This window comes from Polypterus senegalus, chromosome 14, assembly GCF_016835505.1.
Source record: "Polypterus senegalus isolate Bchr_013 chromosome 14, ASM1683550v1, whole genome shotgun sequence".
Classification (NCBI taxonomy): Eukaryota; Metazoa; Chordata; class Cladistia; order Polypteriformes; family Polypteridae; genus Polypterus; species Polypterus senegalus.
The window spans coordinates 11,164,107-11,183,146 of record NC_053167.1 but is presented as its reverse complement, the minus strand read 5'-3'; the positions used below and the strand labels follow the sequence as shown (position 1 = coordinate 11,183,146).

At 41.9% G+C, this 19,040-nt stretch overlaps 1 protein-coding gene across 1 annotated transcript in view; it reads left to right on the top strand.

Annotated features, from left to right (window-relative positions):
* Positions 1–13,299, top strand: part of actr5 (actin related protein 5) — a 55,383-nt gene extending 42,084 nt beyond the window's left edge. Inside the window, exons 8-9 of the mRNA XM_039735000.1 lie at positions 11,191–11,323; positions 11,476–13,299. Of these exons, the coding sequence (XP_039590934.1) occupies positions 11,191–11,323; positions 11,476–11,742 (400 nt within the window). The 3' untranslated portion in view covers positions 11,743–13,299. The remainder of the gene's footprint in view (positions 1–11,190; positions 11,324–11,475) is intronic.
* The last annotated feature ends 5,741 nt before the right edge of the window (positions 13,300–19,040 follow it).

Sequence of the window (19,040 nt, the reverse complement as noted above, 5' to 3'; positions counted from 1 at the left end):
ATGCGCCCGCATTCAGCTTGCTCTGTCACCGCAAATGCTGTGTGAACGCCCACCCTCCGTCACTAGCCGCTGTTCACTGGATGAATATGTGCGGGTGGCTCGTGGTGGATGACTTTCTTTTTTAGAGTTGAAACTTACAAGGGTTAAAGACTAACGGCAAGAATATGCATTCAAAAATGAAAACTAAAAATATTTTAGTAAATTATTATTTTATTTCAGTTAGTCTTTCCAGCTACTCTAATAGTTCTGTTTTTAGTTTTTCATTTCGGTTTTGTTAATTATTTTATTTCAGTTTACGAAAATGTTTTTTTTAATAATAGTTTCAGTTTTGATTTTACTTTTCTTTAACTATAATAACCTTGCACTGCACGTTGATCATTTAAAACCCTGTACAGCAGCTGTCCTTTTGCCTCTTCATGTCTCTGCCGCTCGCATTGTGAAGGGGGTGCGGAATGCACACTAAGGAGTTGCAGTTGGATCATCTGCTGGCTTGTTGTTGCTGGCGAGCCGAGTTTTCTGCTTGTCGCACTTTGCGTCAATCATTTCAAAGCCTGTACAGCAGCTGTTCTTTTGCCACTTTGCATCTCTGCCGCTCGCATTGTGAAGGGGGGTGGGGGAAGGTTGGGGCTGAACGCATGCTGAGGAGAAGCGGTTGGATCATCTGCTGGCTTGCTGCTGCTGGTAAGCTGCGTATTCTTCTTGTTGCTTGTCGTTTTAAGAGCTGTGACCACATGATGTCTGTCTGCCAAAAGCATTCCAACAACTGTTTGGTTAGATGTCTGTGAACTTGTTTTAAATGTCTCACTGCCTTGTCTCGCCGGACATCAAAGTGTCTTCGCATAACGTTAAAGTGTCCCTCACAGGGCGTCAAATTGTCTTCCAAGAAGATAACGTCTCGTCTCCCTAGTCTCCCTCCCAGGATTTTTTTTTATAATAGAGAGAAAGTGCACGTAATTATTTGATATTTAAAACTAAAGTCTTCAGACATTATACACTTCATATCATTATTAGTATAAATGGAAGAAGTTTCTGTTTTAGGTATGTTTTCAGCATTTCTTGCCTCACATTTCCTTTCATCCTACACTTACACAGATCATTGTAGACATGGAACACACATGAAATACATGTATTCTAAATAACGGTATATTTACCCTATACAATTCCAGGCACCTCACACGCAGATAAAGAGCCTTGAGCTGGAAGAACTTTTTTGCCTGAGTTGAGCTCCGTCGGTGGGAGTGGAATAGGATAGCAGGCTGATTGCTGCTTGTGCTGATCGATGCATTTACTAAACAAAAGACGCTGATGGATAGGTGCAAAGGAATTTAAGGTGACCCGGGATTATGAGTTTTTTTCATAGGTTTAAGGGATTCTAGGGTTAACCAAATAAAATTTTCCATGCTTTGCATTTTGCAACATATATTAACAGTTGCAAGTTACCAACGCAAAAAAATAAACAGGGAAACAATGGAGCATTATTTTATGACTGAAGAGTTAAAAAAATGAAAAACTTAACGATCTTATGAATTCCTTTTTTCTATTCACTTTTTAGTTTTTGTATAAACTTCTCTTTTTCCTTTTTACAGTAATTTCCAAAAGCATTGTATTAATAGTTAAATAAAAAATAAAGTGATATAAAATTCACAGCATTATGTATAAATTTAATTGATGCTGTGATCTAATCAGATAAAGACATAGAATACATAAAAGTAGCTGCAACATGTTATGTCCCCCATGCTTCCCTGTTTCCTTGGTAGTGCTTCAAGCATGTCAGATAATGCAACAGGAACACATATGATGTGAACACAGTCCCACCATCTCTCGCCATTCTGACGTCAGTTTAATCCAGTTCTCTCCTTACTCAGTGCAGTTACACAATTTTAAAAATATAACGACAAAGTACTAAATTATTTTTGCAAACAAAAATATAAATCTGTGACAACAGGTGGCCTAGAAAATATAGACACTGGGATACTGACATCAAGTAACAGGACCAAGAACCAGAGACACCAAATAGAGGGGCAAACTCCAGAAATGCAAGTACAAAAGAAATATAAATGTATTGTGCAAAAAAAAAAAAAAAAAGTTAAATATTAATAAAAGAAGTTCAGGTGCATTCCATCCAAAACCCAAAAACATGTGATCAGTAGATAGTGTGGATAAAGCATTCCTTAATATTTTAATAAAAGAACACAATTGCAATTAACCCCATTTTCCTTCTTAATCAGGCTTAAAACAAAAAAAGAGCAGGTCATCTTTTAATTATAGAGCAGCTTTAGCTGCTGCCACCCTCTTGGAGCTGTTGTCCCTCCTTGTCCCACGCAAGTCGATGATCCACCACAAAAACAGAAAAAACAATCAGACTAGCTTGGGTGACATATATTGTCAATTTGGGATATGACCTGGTATTCCATTGTGTTTCACCACCACCTGTTATGTGCATGTGCCACATTTCAAATTGCCTGTGTGTGAGCATCCGTGACCCCATGCCAGTATGCATCACGGAAAGCTATTCTGCACCACTGAATATTTGCAAACTACATGCCAATCAACTGCCAGCACCCTGCTTTGCAAAGAATCTGCCCCACAGTGGCGTGCCTGTTCCTTCTCCAGAACGCTACCTGAAGACAGATACCCAAGAAAAGACACACCAACCTCCTCGCCTATCAGCAATTAGACAGCATTTCTGCTACAACACAAAGCCTTTCAAGTCTAGTAAGTAACTTAGCAAACTATTTTTAAAGCATATATCAATCCATCCATCGATCCATCCCACTATATCCTAACTACTGGGTCATGGGGGTCTGCTGGTGCCAATCCCAGCCAACACAGGGCGCAAGGCAGGAAACAAACCCTGGGCAGGGCGCCAGCCTTTTAAAGTATATAATTACCAGTTAATAAAAAAAAATTACTGGCAGTCCCCGGGTTGCGTACAAGATAGTGACTGTAGGTTTGTACTTAAGTTGAATTTGTATGTAAGTCAGAACAGGTACATTATTTTAATAAATGTTACTGTTGACCGACTGTAACCAAGTGCTCTACCAATGAATGATGGAGTTTCACCTCTCTCTGACCTTTTTATTATTTCTATTATTTTCAATGGTGATGGTTCTTCTCTTCTTTACTGTATCACCAGCACTTGCATCAGATTTGTGTTTCAGATACATTCTTGAAGGGTGAAGACAAAAGGTTAAGATGAGCTCTTCTGCACAGCACTGTACACACTATCACAGCAGGAAGTCACCCATCGTCAACACGTCTGATGTACTGACAAGCAACAACTTCCTGCTATGTGCGTAACAGCACAAGCAGGCTTGCTATTGAGAATGAATGGGGATGGCGAGGGGCGGTTCACCACCAACCCACCTCACAGTCACTTCCACTACAGTATGCTGCCTGCAGCGTCCGCCCACTGAGAACGAACACAGTGCGGCCAAAGGCGGGTAGTGAATCAGCCACCACTGCCCCCATTCAACAGGCAGCCACCCGAGGCACACTACAATGCTACCCCCCGCCGCCCCGTTCGCCCTCAATGGCCTCCATTCAGTCACAACCGGGTCACTGCTTGCAGCATCACCAGAAAACGAACGGGGCAACCATGTGTGGTGGCCGTGCAGTGAAACGTCCCCCTCCGCTCCATCCAGCGTGCGTCCAGTCAGGAGCAGTAGCTCCGGCAACGTGGTGGGTGGGCAGCAAACCACCCCATCAAGCCCTCCGTCCTGCACACGAGCTATAGCTGTGGCCCCGGTGATTATGGACTACAGGTCACCGGGAGCTGCCCGAGGGACACTACACTGTGCGAGCAGCGAAATCACCCCCCTCCAGCCTCCATCCAGCCACCGCTTGCAGCATCCCCAGGCTGAAGATGACGGAGCGGCAGTTACTAAGGCACATGCATTACAGCTGTGGCCCCGTTTGTAAGTCGTAGGTCGGATGTCCGTAACTTGGGGACTACCTGTATAACCTGTATAAGCTGTAAAGCACTTCTTCATAAAATCACTCCTTTAAATATAACAAGACCATGACAATATAAAATCCTATCACACAAGAATTGAGATATGGCCAACTGACACAGGTGAAGGCTGATGGAACAGAACAATTGTAATGACTGTTTTGGCCAAAACAGTATCAAACGTGGACAAATGTGCCTTATCAGCTGCAGTAATCAGGTATGTTAGACTAAAATATTGGGTTTTCAGCCTGGATTGAAATGTTTATACATTACACTGACAGCCGATTATTCAATGGTGTTAAACACATTTTAGCTAAAGGCCCAGCTTCCCACAGTAGCTTTACTTGACCATGGAACTTTTAGAAGATAATCTGAACACTCCATTATCAAAATGTCTAAAACTCTGTGTTAGAGGAAGGATTTGAAATAAAATAGAAGTCAGTACAGGAGGGTTATGGTTGTACTCCTATTTTTATTAATGGCTGTTGCAGCAGTATTTTGAAATACTTGAAGACTACAAATAGAGTGATTTGAAATAAACTCATGAATGAACTTCTTGTTCTGCATACTAAGAAAATGCCTTCATTTTCCTATATTTTTCTGTAAAAGTAGATTCTGAATAACACATTACTGCATTTCATAAAATGGATTAGTGTCAGCGATAACTCCTAAGTTGTGGGCTGATTAAGCTACATTAATATTCAGGCCTTGAGGGATAAAATATGACAGTGATATAATGCTAGACTTTCACTCTTTGACATGCTAGCATTAATTTCTTTCAGACACGATTTATTGAGCAGAAGTATGTCAACAAACGATACTGGGGCTCCTCCATACCTACAGCAATGCACCCTTCTAGTGCTTAGCTGCAACTGCTTTCTTATCATTAGCCAATTCAGATGTTTTCTTCTTTTCTTGTAATTCTTTGTGTGTATTTGGAGGAGTTATATTTTCATCTTGGGACAAATAACATTCTGTCTATCTATATTATCTCTGGCATTGTTTCTCAACCTACCTACCTACAATATTTTTCCACATTTAAAGTCTATTACAGTCACTGCTGTAATGCAGTGGTTAAAAAATTCAGTCCTGGTGGCCCCTGATACTACAGGTTTTCATCCCGACTAATTTCTTTATTTATTGGGCTCCCTACATTACTCAAGCAAGATGTTGGTTACTTCCCAATTTGTGCTTTTTGTATCATTTCAGAAGAGTAAACTGATAATGTTGTTTACTGAAGACCTTTTATGATTATTTATGACATTAGTTGACATTATTTACATTAAATACTAAAATAGACCCTCTTTAGCAGTGAGTGTTGTTTGCCTTGGTTGACCGCTACACTTGTCATTAATTGTGAGTAAGCAGATGTAATTAAGTGAGCAAACTCCACAGAACAAGTAAATTAAAAAGAAAATAAAGTTCAGCATAGAAAGATACAGCAAAAAAGGAAATATTTCTTAATTTAATTTAAATGCAAATCTGACACTAAAGCAGTTTTCTGAATGCAAAGGAGACTCAGAAATTGCACAGGAGACTCTGGTGTTTTGATGTGTTTATCAAGCTGCTGGAGATGTTCTGTCAGTCCATGGTAGCCAGCATGATTTTCTACGCTGCAGTCTCCTAGGGAAGCAACTTGAACTCAAAAGAAGCACAATGCCTGCACAAATATATGAGGAAAGCCTGCTCCATGACAGGATGAACACTGGACACACTAGAACCTGTTGTGGAAAAGAGGATGATGGCAACACTGGATGCCGTCATAAAAAAAACCCTCCATCTCTTCAAAGGACAGCTAATTAAACAATGAAATTGATTAAAGATAAAAATAAAATCTCAAATGTGAAACTGGGCAGAACAAAAACCTGCAGCCACAGTGGGGCCAAGCAGGACTGAATTTGAAATCCACTGCTCTATTGTTTTAACTCATTGAAACATTCAGACTAGCCTGGGTCAGTCTAAGTCACGCTATGACAAAAATTGCTTGGTCTGAGCAAAACGGTAAAGCTAAGAAACTATCAAGGGTGAATGTTGTTTTGAATGATTACCTTCATCATCATTGAAAACTGAAATGAAACATTTATTAGATATTCACCAGTTTCAACAGAAGTACCCTTTGAGACCAGTGAAAGGCTGGACCGATCAAGCAAAAAGTAAAGAGCAATACAGAAGTAAAATGGGCAAAACTGCATGCGCCTCTGTTTTATTTCCATTAAATCATTAGATCTAGTATTTTTCTTCTTTCTTCTTCTTCTTTTAGCTGCTCTCGTTAGGGGTTGCCACAGCGGATCATCCTTTTCATTTCTTTCTGTCCTCTACATCTTGCTCTTTTACACGCAACACCTGCATGTCTTCTCTCACCACATCCATAAACCTTCTCTTAGGCGTTTCTGTTTTCCTTTTTTTCTGGCAGCTCTATCCTTAGCATCCTTCCCCCAATATACTGAGCATCTCTCCTCTGCATATGTCCAAACCAGCGCAATCTTGCCTTTCTGACTTTGTCTCCCAACCATCCAACATGAGCTGACCCTCTAATGTACTCATTTCTAATCATGTTTATCCTCGTCACGCCCAATGCAAATCTTAACATCTTTAACTCTGCCACCTCCAGCTCTGTCTCCTGCTTTCTGGTTAGTGCCACCGTCTCCAACAAGTATGAAATAGCTTGCTGATACTCGTCTGTCACAAATTACTCCTGACACTCTTCTCCACCCATTCCACCCTGCCTGCACTCCCTATTTCATCTCTCTTCCGCACTCCCTATTTCATCTCTCTTCCACACTCCCCATTACTCTGTACTGTTGATCCCAAGTATTTAAACTCATCCACCTTCTCCATCTCTACTCCTTGCATCCTCACCATTCCACTGATCGCCCCCTCATTCACACGCATTTATTCTGTCTTGTTCCTACTGACCTTCATTCCTCTCCTCTCTAGATTATATCTCCACCTCTCTAGGGTCTCCTTAACCTGCTCCCTACTATCGCTACAGATCACAATGTCATCTGCAAACATCATAATCCACGGGGACTCCTGTCTAATCTTGTCTGTCAACCTGTCCATCACCATTGTAAATAAGAAAGGGCTCAGAGCCGATCCCTGATGTAATCCCACCTCTACCTTGAATGTAGGGTTGGGCGGTATCCAAATTTTAATACCGTCAAACCTCCTCCCTATTTTACCTCGGTATACGGTATTACCGTGAATAATAAAAAAAATTGTGACGTAAGGCTCAGACAGCGTCGCCAAACTGTTGGCTTGTGCCTAAACCGTTCAGAAACTGAATATCAAACACTAATACTGAAACAATAACAAAATAACATGCAGAACAATATTAACAACTTTTATTAGCAACAAATAGCAGTTTATAAAAAAGTGCAAATACAACAGTCAAACAGAATTAAATTAACATAAACATCCAGAACAGTTTTCCCGCGGAGACGCGCACACAAATCAATTAAATTAAATCAGACCGCCTGAACAACTTTTAATAACAAAGATGAGCAGCTTATAAAAAGGGCAAATCGACCCACAACAGTCAACCAGAGTTGAATTAACATAAACATCATCCATATTATAAAAAGTATTGCAAAGCAATAGTCCTAAACAAAACGTCTTCTTTCCAATATCGTTTTTAACGTAAACCAAATAAAAATACTTGAATCAATGAAATAAAAATAAACACAGTGCGAAAAGGAACGAATGGCAAGTGGCAGGCCATTACCTGCGGTGCTGAAAACCCGCTCCGATGGTGTGCTTGTGGCACAGATGCACAGGTACTTTCGTGCCACTCGCGACATCTGGGGAAAACGTCTGGCAGCATTTTTCCACCAGAGAAGTGGGTCCTCGTCTCCTTGAGTAACTGGCTCCAAACAGTAGGCTGTTATTTCAGCTCCGACTCGGTCCTCTACGGTGCCGATGCCGATGGGACCTACCATTGCATCAGATTTTTTTTGCAGCATACTCCCCAAAGTCACCACGGCCAATGCAGGGACCTGATTGCGGCATGAATGTTGGCAGCGTTGTCAGTGGTTATGGCTGAAAGTTTTTTCTCGTTAAGTTGCCATTCCTGAAGTGCAGCTCTGAGCGCAGCAGCAAGATTGTCTGCTGTATGACTCTCAGGAAAATACGTAGTTTGGAGGCATTTGGATTCAAGTTTCCAGTCAGGTGTAATAGTACGGACAGTCAGAGACATATATGGTGTCATGTTAACTGACGACCACATGTCAGTTGTTAAGGAATAACTGTGTGACGCTGACAGCAGCACTTGAACATTGTCTCTAACTTTACTATATAAATGTGGGACGGCTGTTTGTGAGAAATATTTCCGTCCAGGCAGCTCGTACTGGGCATCTAGGACATTTACCATGTCCGTAAAGGACTTTTTTCCACTGTGTGGAAAGAGACCATTTCCTTCGCCAAGTATTTTGTCACTGCATCAGTACAGGTTTTGCAACGGACACTGTCCCTTTTGTACTTTGTTGCTTTCCCGAAGGCCCCCATTATCGTCGGTTGCGTACTGGCGGTGGACCTAAATGTTGTTGGTCCTGCATCGGGAGGAGTTGAAACTGTTGCACTGAGTGAACTCGGGTCCATCCTCGCAGCAGTGAGTGAATGGTGGTTTCGTATATGCGACCTTAGGTTCGAGGTATTTCCATCTCTCGCGTCACCTTTTTGTTGCACAATTTGCAAATTGCCTCGTCCGTATTTACCGCCTCTCCCTTCTCGTTCGGCCGAAACCCGAAATACTGCCAAACTGCAGAAGTTGTGTTCTTTTTCGAGACCAGGTCACTTGGTGTGCGACTCGCCATCTTTCCCCACCTCTCTCTTTCTCCATCACGCTGTCACGTGATGACAACCATGCATCGCATACGCATTTTTAGGCATTAAATAAATTATATTTAATATTTAATCCTTGTCTCCTATATAAGTGCATTGTTTTTATGACGGTATAACGGTATTGAAACTGACACCGTTGCTATTTTTAGATCCCGCGGGATACCATATTACCGTTTTACCGCCCAAGCCTACTTGAATGCATCCGTCACTCCTACCGCAGACCTCACCACGGTCGCACTTCCCTCGGACATATCCTGTACAACTTTTAAGTACTTCTCTGCCATTCCCAACTTCCTCATACAATACCACAACTCCTCTCGAGGCACCCTGTCATATGTAGTATTTTCAGCATTTTGAAATATTATTTTATGTTGCTTATATCTTTTTTTGCACTCAAATACACTTCTTAACCTTTTACAAATGAATAAGTGATATACCTGTTGTAATCAGAATCCATAATGGATTTGAAAATTGTTCTAATTGCTGCAGGATTGTGGACTCAAGTCCTGGACCAGTCACTTTGTGCAGTGTTTTTACAGTCGTACCATGTCTTTCTTGATTCTTCTGTATGTCCTTTGGCTTCCCTTAAACATTGTGCGGATGTGTGTGTGATGTTAATTTGCAACTCAAAAATGTTAGTCTGTGTGTGTGTGTGTGTGTATATATGTATACAAGCCCGCCCGGGGTTGACTCTTGTCTGGCACACATTGAAATGGATTAAGAATATTTGAAAATTGTTGGATTAAAGGAGTTATGATATGATTAGATTCCCATTAGGTACTTAATAAAAATTAAGTAGTGTTTTTACATTATGACCTGATCTGCATTCACCATCAGCAAGGCCAAGAGTTGGCCCTTGTCAACTCTACCACTTTATATTCACTAAATGAATCAGAATTTGAACTATTAATGTGAATTTCACTTTATAGTTCTCGGCAACAGACTGTTCTGTCACAAATAACGTCTACAATATAATTGTATACCAGTCATAATAAGTGTCAAATGACTGTTGAATATGGAACTGACACAAAGAAGATCTGTGCTCTACTGCAATTGCTTTTGAGATAGTTTGCAAGAAGTGGTATTTGTAGAGTATAAACAAAGTACTGGATCTCCATGGAGTCTTCAGAGCTGTGCATTAATGGTTCTTTTCAGGAAAAAGAACCTCCAAGATAACAGAAGTGGATAAGATTTGTTTTCTGTTCAGTTGAGCATTCAGCCAAGTTTTTAGCATATTCCCAAAGTCAATCTCCAGTTTATCAATACTGTACATACTGGCCAAACTGTAGTGTATACACTGATGTTCTATTCGCAAAATCTTTGCCTTTGCACTGCCATTATACATACGTCATATTTTTATCTAGACTGTCAATGAAGAAACAACTCTTGTTTACCATTGTTACATTTTTTTCAGATTATTTTGCATTCATTCATTCATCCATCCATCCATTATCCAACCCGCTTTATCCTAACTACAGGGTCATGGGAGTCTGCTGGAGCCAATCCCAGCCAACACAGGGCACAAGGCAGGAAACACACCCCGGGCAGGGCGCCAGTCCACCACAGTATTTTGCATTCACAATTTTTATAATGTCCACACATATACTGAGTAAATCTCTGTTGCATTCTCTGTAACTGCACTGCAGTAACATCTACAGTGGTACCTATATGTCTTAAATCCGTTCCAGATCCTTTGACTTATACCAAACAGGACATATACCAAACAAATTTTTCCCATAAGAAATAAAGGGAGAATGATTAATCCGTTCCCATGAAAAAAAATCCTATTATTATTGGCATATTATAGATTGATGGGTTGTATAAAATAATTGAAACACTGCTTAATACTAAAATACATAAATACAAAAGCAATTAGATGAAATAAATGAAAATTTAACCTACCTTTACTTTTTAATAACGTCTTTGTTTTTCACAATCGTAAATACCGTCGTTCTCGGCATACAGCATGCAGCAGCCATGTCCCGGATACGCATGCCACCTTCATACTTTTCAACAATCAATTCAAATTTACACGAAAAAACACAAAATCACGCGAAAATTCACATAAGTGTTATAGCGCGGGTTGTTCACTGAATGCTAGCAACTGGCGTACTGACGCTCGTGGGCAGTCGTGGCTTTGTCTCGAGAGTGGTAAACAAGTGTAGGGAACAGTGTTCTAGCACGCAAGTCATATTCCAAACAAAGGTCGTATACCAAGCAAAATGTTTTGCGTCCAAACAGGACGTATGCCAAGTTGGACTTATTCCAAAGCGGACGTATACCAAGGTACCACTGTATTTCTTTTCTGTTATTTTAAGTTTTGTTGTAAATGAATTTGAGACAAAAAGAAGCTGGTTTCTCAAAGTAGTCCTTTATTGACACTTCTCTGTTATTTATAGATATCCAAAAGAGCAACAGAATCTTATGGTGAACAATATTCTTCTTACTGGTGGAAATGTCTCATACCCAGGAATAAGGGAGCGCCTTGAGAAGGAGCTTCTTGCCATTAGACCATTCCAGTCACAGTTTCAGGTAAGTGTCCTCCATCCTTCATCATCTTTTCTGAGAGAAGTGTTTGAAAGTGTGAGTGTCCATGTGAAGTGTATCTGGTCTTTAAGGGTTGTGGTTGTAATTGTCCACACTTGTTGCAGACATTCATTATGTACTTGTGGTGACTTTTGCAGGTACATTTGGCTTCCAATCCAATTCTAGATGGCTGGTATGGTGCACGTAATTGGGCTCTGCAGTATAAGGACCAGGACACAGGGTGGATTTCAAGGACAGAATATGAGGAAAAAGGTGGGGAATATCTGAAAGAACATGGCGCCTCCAATGTGTTTATTCCTATATGCATCAGTAAACAGACTTCAAGACCTGCTGAGCAAAATAATATAGTGCCTTCAGCACCTAGCTTTGCCTCTGCTGGTGTGGAACTACTTGCTGCTGAATAACAAGAACAAGTGAAGTGGTGGGAGATTTTACCTTGAACATTCAATTGTCTAAAAGACATGCTGAAGCTATGCAGGGTGTAATCCACTCCCTTGGAGTGGTAATGCGAACAGTCATACAGTGTGAGTGATGTGAGGAGAACATTCATCATGATCAGATGCACACAGTGCTTGTTGCATCTTCATTCTATCACCCTTTTTATGAGTAGGGATCTCATTTTTTTAGTTTGAGGTGTCAGAGCTTTCACACATTCAGCTCACTTCTTGAAATCCTTTTATTTTAAATTAAAAGTCTCCATATTGATCATTAATTTGCCACAACTTTTCGCAGATAATGCAGCCTATGATGAGACAACATGTCCATTCTCTGTTCCTTTTTTTCCTTTTTCAAATTAATCTTTGACTGTCATTACTTATCTCTTACCTGCTGTGCCACAAAAAGTTGCACCTGAACACATTGGTCCAAATTACATGAAGACCTGTGTGGAAGACCAACATGGATAAGTATGCAAATGCTCAGATAAGGGTGTCGGTTATACTCACAAAAAGTACTAAAAGGTTCATCAGGTGTGCTGCAAATATGCCACATTTGACAGTAATCACATGTATGGACTTCAGGACACAAGCTAGAGAGGTGTGACAGTCAACATGACCCACTGGTTAGCAGCTCAGAGAGGCAGGCCCTTGAGTCTCAGCATCCATTATGGCCTCTGTCTTTGACTACTTCATGTTAACTGAGCATGTCTGACTCAAGCAGCCATGACAGGAGTTTGGTCATCTTCAGCCATGACTCAATTACTATAAATCTGCACAAGGAACGGTGCAGTTTTGACAGCATTCTAAAATCCCATACCACATCAAAAATGGTGGGTTTTGTGGTTTTTGGGTTCAATCAAGTTCAGTTCCTCTACTTGTTGTTAGGGGAAGTTTAACCTTGCTTTAGTACACTGAGGCAGTTAATTGTGTTTCTGAAGCACCGTGTCAGGACTCACTTTTGGGACACAGGCTGCTGCCAGTGGTGATAAGAGTAGGCCACCTAAGTAGTTGACAACACTGCATGATATTTGTACCCATTTATTTCTGTGACTATAGAATGTGGAAAGACCCACGCTCGTACAGTCGCACTCGATTCACCATTGGGAACCATCACTCTTACATTTGAGTACATTTCATCAAGGGGGAAGCACTTGTGGGTCCTCAGTAAACTAAAAAATGTAAAACTGGCTCCCAAAGCAGTAACACTTGAGAAACATTGCCTTATAATACTGCTTTTAATTGCAGGCCAGCCTAACGGCATTATACAAGAGGTGAATGCCCAACCACAGACTCTTCTTACATTTCCAAATTGCATGTAGGACATGCACATTGTTCCTTGGGTAGATGTTCCTCCAACTAACTAGATATGAGATGTCCTGGGGCCCGATCAGCCGTTGGACGTACAGTGGTGTACAACTGCTGCCTTTTATGACTGATACGCTGCTTGTATTGCCAAGAATTAGGAGTTTTCTTCAGGAATAAAATCAGTTTGAGCCAATCAAATACTCTCCTGCTCATCTTGCACATGTCTAGCAGTTTGTTTTCACTGTGTCCTCAATTCCAACTTGGCCTTTAAACAAAAACACATTATTGTACTTTTTCACTCTGGCCTTGTGAAGCTTTCCGGAAGAAATTTCAATTTGTATTTGACACAAGTTTCACAAGCTAAATCCATGAAAACCAGGCAGGAATCTTTTTCAGAATAAAGTGGACCATCTGCCTGCTGTGATTTAAGCTTCTTAGCATGACTGTAGCAAGCAGACATTGTAAACTGATGATCATCACAATGTGAACAGAGAAAATAAGAAATTTGTGCGTAGGTGGTCCGTGGAGCCATTTATTTGGTCAACATTGGCACCAAGTGGCTTAGAAAACAGTTTATTATTATTGAAAAACTAGATAATATAGCTGCAATTTTTTTTATTTTGTTTGAGAAAAATGTAATTAAAAAAAAAAACACAACTTTAAAAATAAATTAACAAACAATGAAGACTCACTAATGTGCTTGTCTTGCAGTCTTGTATGTATGTTATCATCCAGTTGACCCTCGCAACTGGCCAACTGTATTTAATGTGAAAAGCAACAGGGACGCAGTGGTGGTGTTCAAACATACAGATTACTGGCAGTCACCTCCAGTTCGCCCTCTGGTGGTCGTTCTGAGTGTCAACTGGATGATAACATGCATACAAGACCATAGGATCACCCCCACCCTACCCAGAAGGCAATGGGTTAAGGTTGATTTGACCCTACAGTATTTTTAGTCAACCAATGAGAAGTGTGTACCAAGTTTCATGGAAATCACTCCAGCCATTCAGAAGAGATGCTGGAACATACATACATACATACATACACTCACCTAAAGGATTATTAGGAACACCTGTTCAATTTCTCATTAATGCAATTATCTAATCAACCAATCACATGGCAGTTGCTTCAATGCATTTCGGGGTGTGGTCCTGGTCAAGACAATCTCCTGAACTCCAAACTGAATGTCAGAATGGGAAAGAAAGGTGATTTAAGCAATTTTGAGCGTGGCATGGTTGTTGGTGCCAGACGAGCCGGTCTGAGTATTTCACAATCTGCTCAGTTACTGGGATTTTCATGCACAACCATTTCTAGGGTTTACAAAGAATGGTGTGAAAAGGGAAAAACATCCAGTATGCGGCAGTCCTGTGGGCAAAAATGCCTTGTTGATGCTAGAGGTCAGAGGAGAATGGGCCGACTGATTCAAGCTGATAGAAGAGCAACTTTGACTGAAATAACCACTCATTACAACCGAGGTATGCAGCAAAGCATTTGTGAAGCCACAACATGCACAACCATGAGGCGGATGGGCTACAACAGCAGAAGACTCCACCGGGTACCACTCATCTCCACTACAAATAGGAAAAAGAGGCTACAATTTGCACGAGCTCACCAAAATTGGACAGTTGAAGACTGGAAAAATGTTGCCTGGTCTGATGAGTCTTGATTTCTGTTGAGACATTCAAATGGTAGAGTCAGAATTTGGCGTAAACAGAATGAGAACATGGATCCATCATGCCTTGTTACCACTGTGCAGGCTGGTGGTGGTGGTTTAATGGTGTGGGGGATGTTTTCTTCGTTTAAATGCCACGGGCTACCTGAGCATTGTTTCTGACCATGTCCATCCCTTCATGACCACCATGTACCCATCCTCTGATGGCTACTTCCAGCAGGATAATGCACCATGTCACAAAGCTCAAATCATTTCAAATTGGTTTCTTGAACATGACAATGAGTTCACTGTACTAAAATGGCCCCCACAGTCACCAGATCTCAACCCAATAGAGCATCTTTGGGATGTGGTGGAACGGGAGCTTCGTGCCCTGGATGTGCATCCCACAAATCTCCATCAACTGCAAGATGCTATCCTATCAATATGGGCCAACATTTCTAAAGAATGCTTTCAGCACCTTGTTGAATCAATGCCACATAGAATTAAGGCAGTTCTGAAGGCGAAAGGGGGTCAAACACCGTATTAGTATGGTGTTCCTAATAATCCTTTAGGTGAGTGTATATACATTGACTTTTATATATGTAGATAAATAGGGAATAGCCGGCCACGGAGTCAGTGCTGCGTTATCACTCCAGAGTCTTGGGGTCTGGACTCCATGTGAAGTTTCCTCTTCTATTAGAAGGATTTGCATGTTCGGCCCTGTTTGAGTGTGTCCTGTGATGAACTGTAAGTGTTGGTTTCAGCCTTGTACCTGATGCCACTATAATGTGCTGTGGTTTCCAGTGATCATAAAAATTTGATTACGTGGGTTTTCAGAATGGTTGGATGAAGTTTCGTCAAGTGTAAAGAATGATAAACTTGAAATATACAATTCACCTGAGTGAAATGTTCTTGCTTCCTGTGACATGGGATGTCATAGTAGAAATTTGTCTAGTGCTTGCAAAGCGGAAGGAAAAAAAACAGCATCCAGACCCCGCTAACTAACAATTTATTTATAGCACTGCTGCTTTATAATATGATAGACTTGGGTTCAGTTCTTGGCTTAGCTACCATCCGTGTTGAGCTTGCAAGTTCTGCCTACCCTGTTTCTTCAGATGCTTCAGCCAACATCATAATTGTGTGCAACTTGGGTTCACTGGCCCCTCTACACATATCCAGTGAAAAGGGGAGTTTGTGTGGGCTGACATTTCTTCAGCAGTGGACTCGTGTCTCTGCCAGGGTTGGTCACTGCTCTAAGCCTGCCAGTTTACACATTGATCTCTTAAAAAAAGAAGTGAGCACAAGACATGGATGAATGAATTCCCTGGGGGGTTTGCCAGCCTAAGTGATCCAAGCAGAATTGTTATTTTCCATAGGAAAAAATTGGCTGCTGCAAATCCTCTACACTAAAGCTCATGGGTTAAAATTTAACTCAGGTTTGTAGAACTCCATACTGCTATTCATTTAACAAGATAAGTGTGCTAATGTATGTTAATGATGTAAGCTTGTGTGCTCTTTGGTGGCTGCGTGATTAAAGAGCCTGATGTTTAGAACGTATTCAGACACCTTCAGTTTTTCCACATTTTATGTTGCCACCATGTGCTGAAGTCATTTAAATTCATTGTTCTCCTGATCAAGCAACACTCAATACCCCAAAAATCCATCCATCCATCCATTGTCCAACCCGCTGAATCCGAACACAGGGTCACGGGGGTCTGCTGGAGCCAATCCCAGCCAACACAGGGCACAAGGCAGGAACCAATCCTGGGCAGGGTGCCAACCCACCGCAGTACCCCAAAAATGTCAAAGCAAAAACAAGATTTTAGATATTTTTGCAAATGTATCAAAAATACAAAACTGAAATATCCCATATTTAGAACCTTTCCTTATGACACTTGAAATGTGTTAAGGTGGCTTCCAGGAGTGGCTTAGGAGCAACTCTTAAGAATATCACTGACTGGCCCAGCCAGAGTCCAGACATTTACCCAAACACCTCTGGTGAAACCTGAAAATAGCTGCCCACCTACGGCCTCCATCCAACCTGAGAGAACTCCAGAGGATCGGCAGGGAAGAATGGCTGAAAATGACCAAATCCAGCTGTGTGAAGCTGTAATCGCTGCCAAAGGGGCACCAAACACATATTGAGCTGAGGAAAGGGTCATATTTCAGTTTCTGTTTTTAATATAAGGTGTCTAAAATCCTGAACACACTCCATAAACGGCACTGACCAGAACCATCAAAACCAACCCGTCCACAACTTTAAAAGTGCCGCCTTCTGGCCCACGTCTGCATACCATAGCACATCACAGGTGATTTGGGTGGGCTGCCTTCTGGAGGGTCCACTCTCCTGTGACGTTCTGCTTGGTTAAACATGGGAGCGTTGTGTCTAAGTGAGCCACCCGAACACCTTGCCAGGCCCTGAGTAGTGATCTTAGTCGGTGGGTTGCGACGGTGTTAAAAATAGACATGTGCTTAAATAATGTAGCCGTGCTCCTTCAGGGAGGTGAACAGGCACGTTATGTGAAATTCAGGTCAGCCGTCTAATTTCTCATCTCTGGATTGATTTAGCATTTCAACTTTACTAAATGGAGTGCTGATGAAATATTTAAGTGTGTGTGAACATGTCTCGGAGTGGGCTGAAATGCATTTGGCCCAACGTCACGCCATGTCAGTGAATTATTGCTGAGAATTGGGAGCACCGGCATGTCAGCGGGCATCACATCTGACTGCCATGTACAGTAACTGCCGCTGATGATCTGCTGCGCTAATGCTTCTGTGTACAATGGCATGGGGTACGACAGCATAGGAAGAGGATGAATGCTGCCATTGTTTTAACAGCCTGAGTCTGCAAGTGCACACAGTGGATACAAGTCAGCGTTCTGAGGATTAGGTGGTTGGTAGGTTCACCACCACCAGTTATACACCTCCCCAATCCTAAAGGCAGCCATGTTTGGTTAACTGGTGCCTCTAAACTCGCCCAGTATGGGTGAGTCCATGAGCTTTTCTTGCAATGAAGGACACAGCTTTTTAGTGCCCATAAAAATCAGTTAAAATAAAACTTGGGTTTCCCTCCTTTCATATCCACGTGCCCACACCAGGGATGATTTCCTGGTAACTCCAATGGCTGCTGTGCAATGGCACCCTGCTCAAAGTGGCTTCCACCCCCTCTGAATGTTAACAGGATAAGCTTGTGCCCCTCGTGACTTTGAAGTGGATTGTCCAGGCACCACACTAGATGGGGTTTGGGGGTGGCAAGTGGGGCGACCGCATTTGAGGTTCGTGTGTCCCGTTCGAGCGGCTTTGTCAAGTTGTATTCTCCAGTATCTATATATATAATTCACTAATGCAAGACACCCATGGAAAGCACGCCGGAAGGGGCGTGGATTCACTAAGCCGACAAATAAGACACCTATGGCGCACGCAGGAAGGAGCCACGCCCATCAACTCCAAGACCATTGGATACGACGACAACTCGCAGAGCCACGCCCACCAACTCGGACGCGATGACACAGAAAAAACGGCGTCATTTATATTCGCCTGTTGTAGAGGCCACATGCACCTTCGAGCCACGTTGACTGTTCATAGAGGAATGTTTCTCGCGGAGGTGAATCGCCATATGCAGCGTGTAAAACGGTTTGCGAGGGGTATCCCATGGGATCCTTAAAACAACTGAGGTTAAAACACAATGAAGTAAGCAGTCTTTAAAAACCGAGTTTTCGGTTACGACACACGATCGCGTGCACCTTAGCAAACTGTTTTCCACGCTACATACAGCAAGAGGAATCGGAATGGACGTCCTTCTCCTCTCCTCCCATTCCACCCTCCGCGCCTGAGTGCCGTCCACCCCCATCCCTCCGTCTGGGAGGAGAAGGGGCGATGGCGGTCCACCAGTTTTCAGTCACGGACGATTGTGTGTTGGTTCGTTCCGTGCATTGTTACAATGTTGCTTTTCTTGCTGATTTATTACATTACCGATTTTTCAAATGTGAATTTTCTCCCTGTGCTTAAAAATCATTAAAAAGCCGACCTGATTATACGGCGTACGGAACGCCGCGGGTTGGCTAGTATATATATATATATATATATCTATACTAATAAAAGGCAGAGCCCTCACTGACTGACTGACTGACTGACTGATTGACTGACTCACTGACTGACTCACTGACTCATCACTAATTCTCCAACTTCCCGTGTAGGTAGAAGGCTGAAATTTGGCAGGCTCATTCCTTACAGCTTACTTACAAAAGTTGGGCAGGTTTCATTCTATGCGTAATGGTCATAACTGGAAGCTATTTTTCTACATATACTG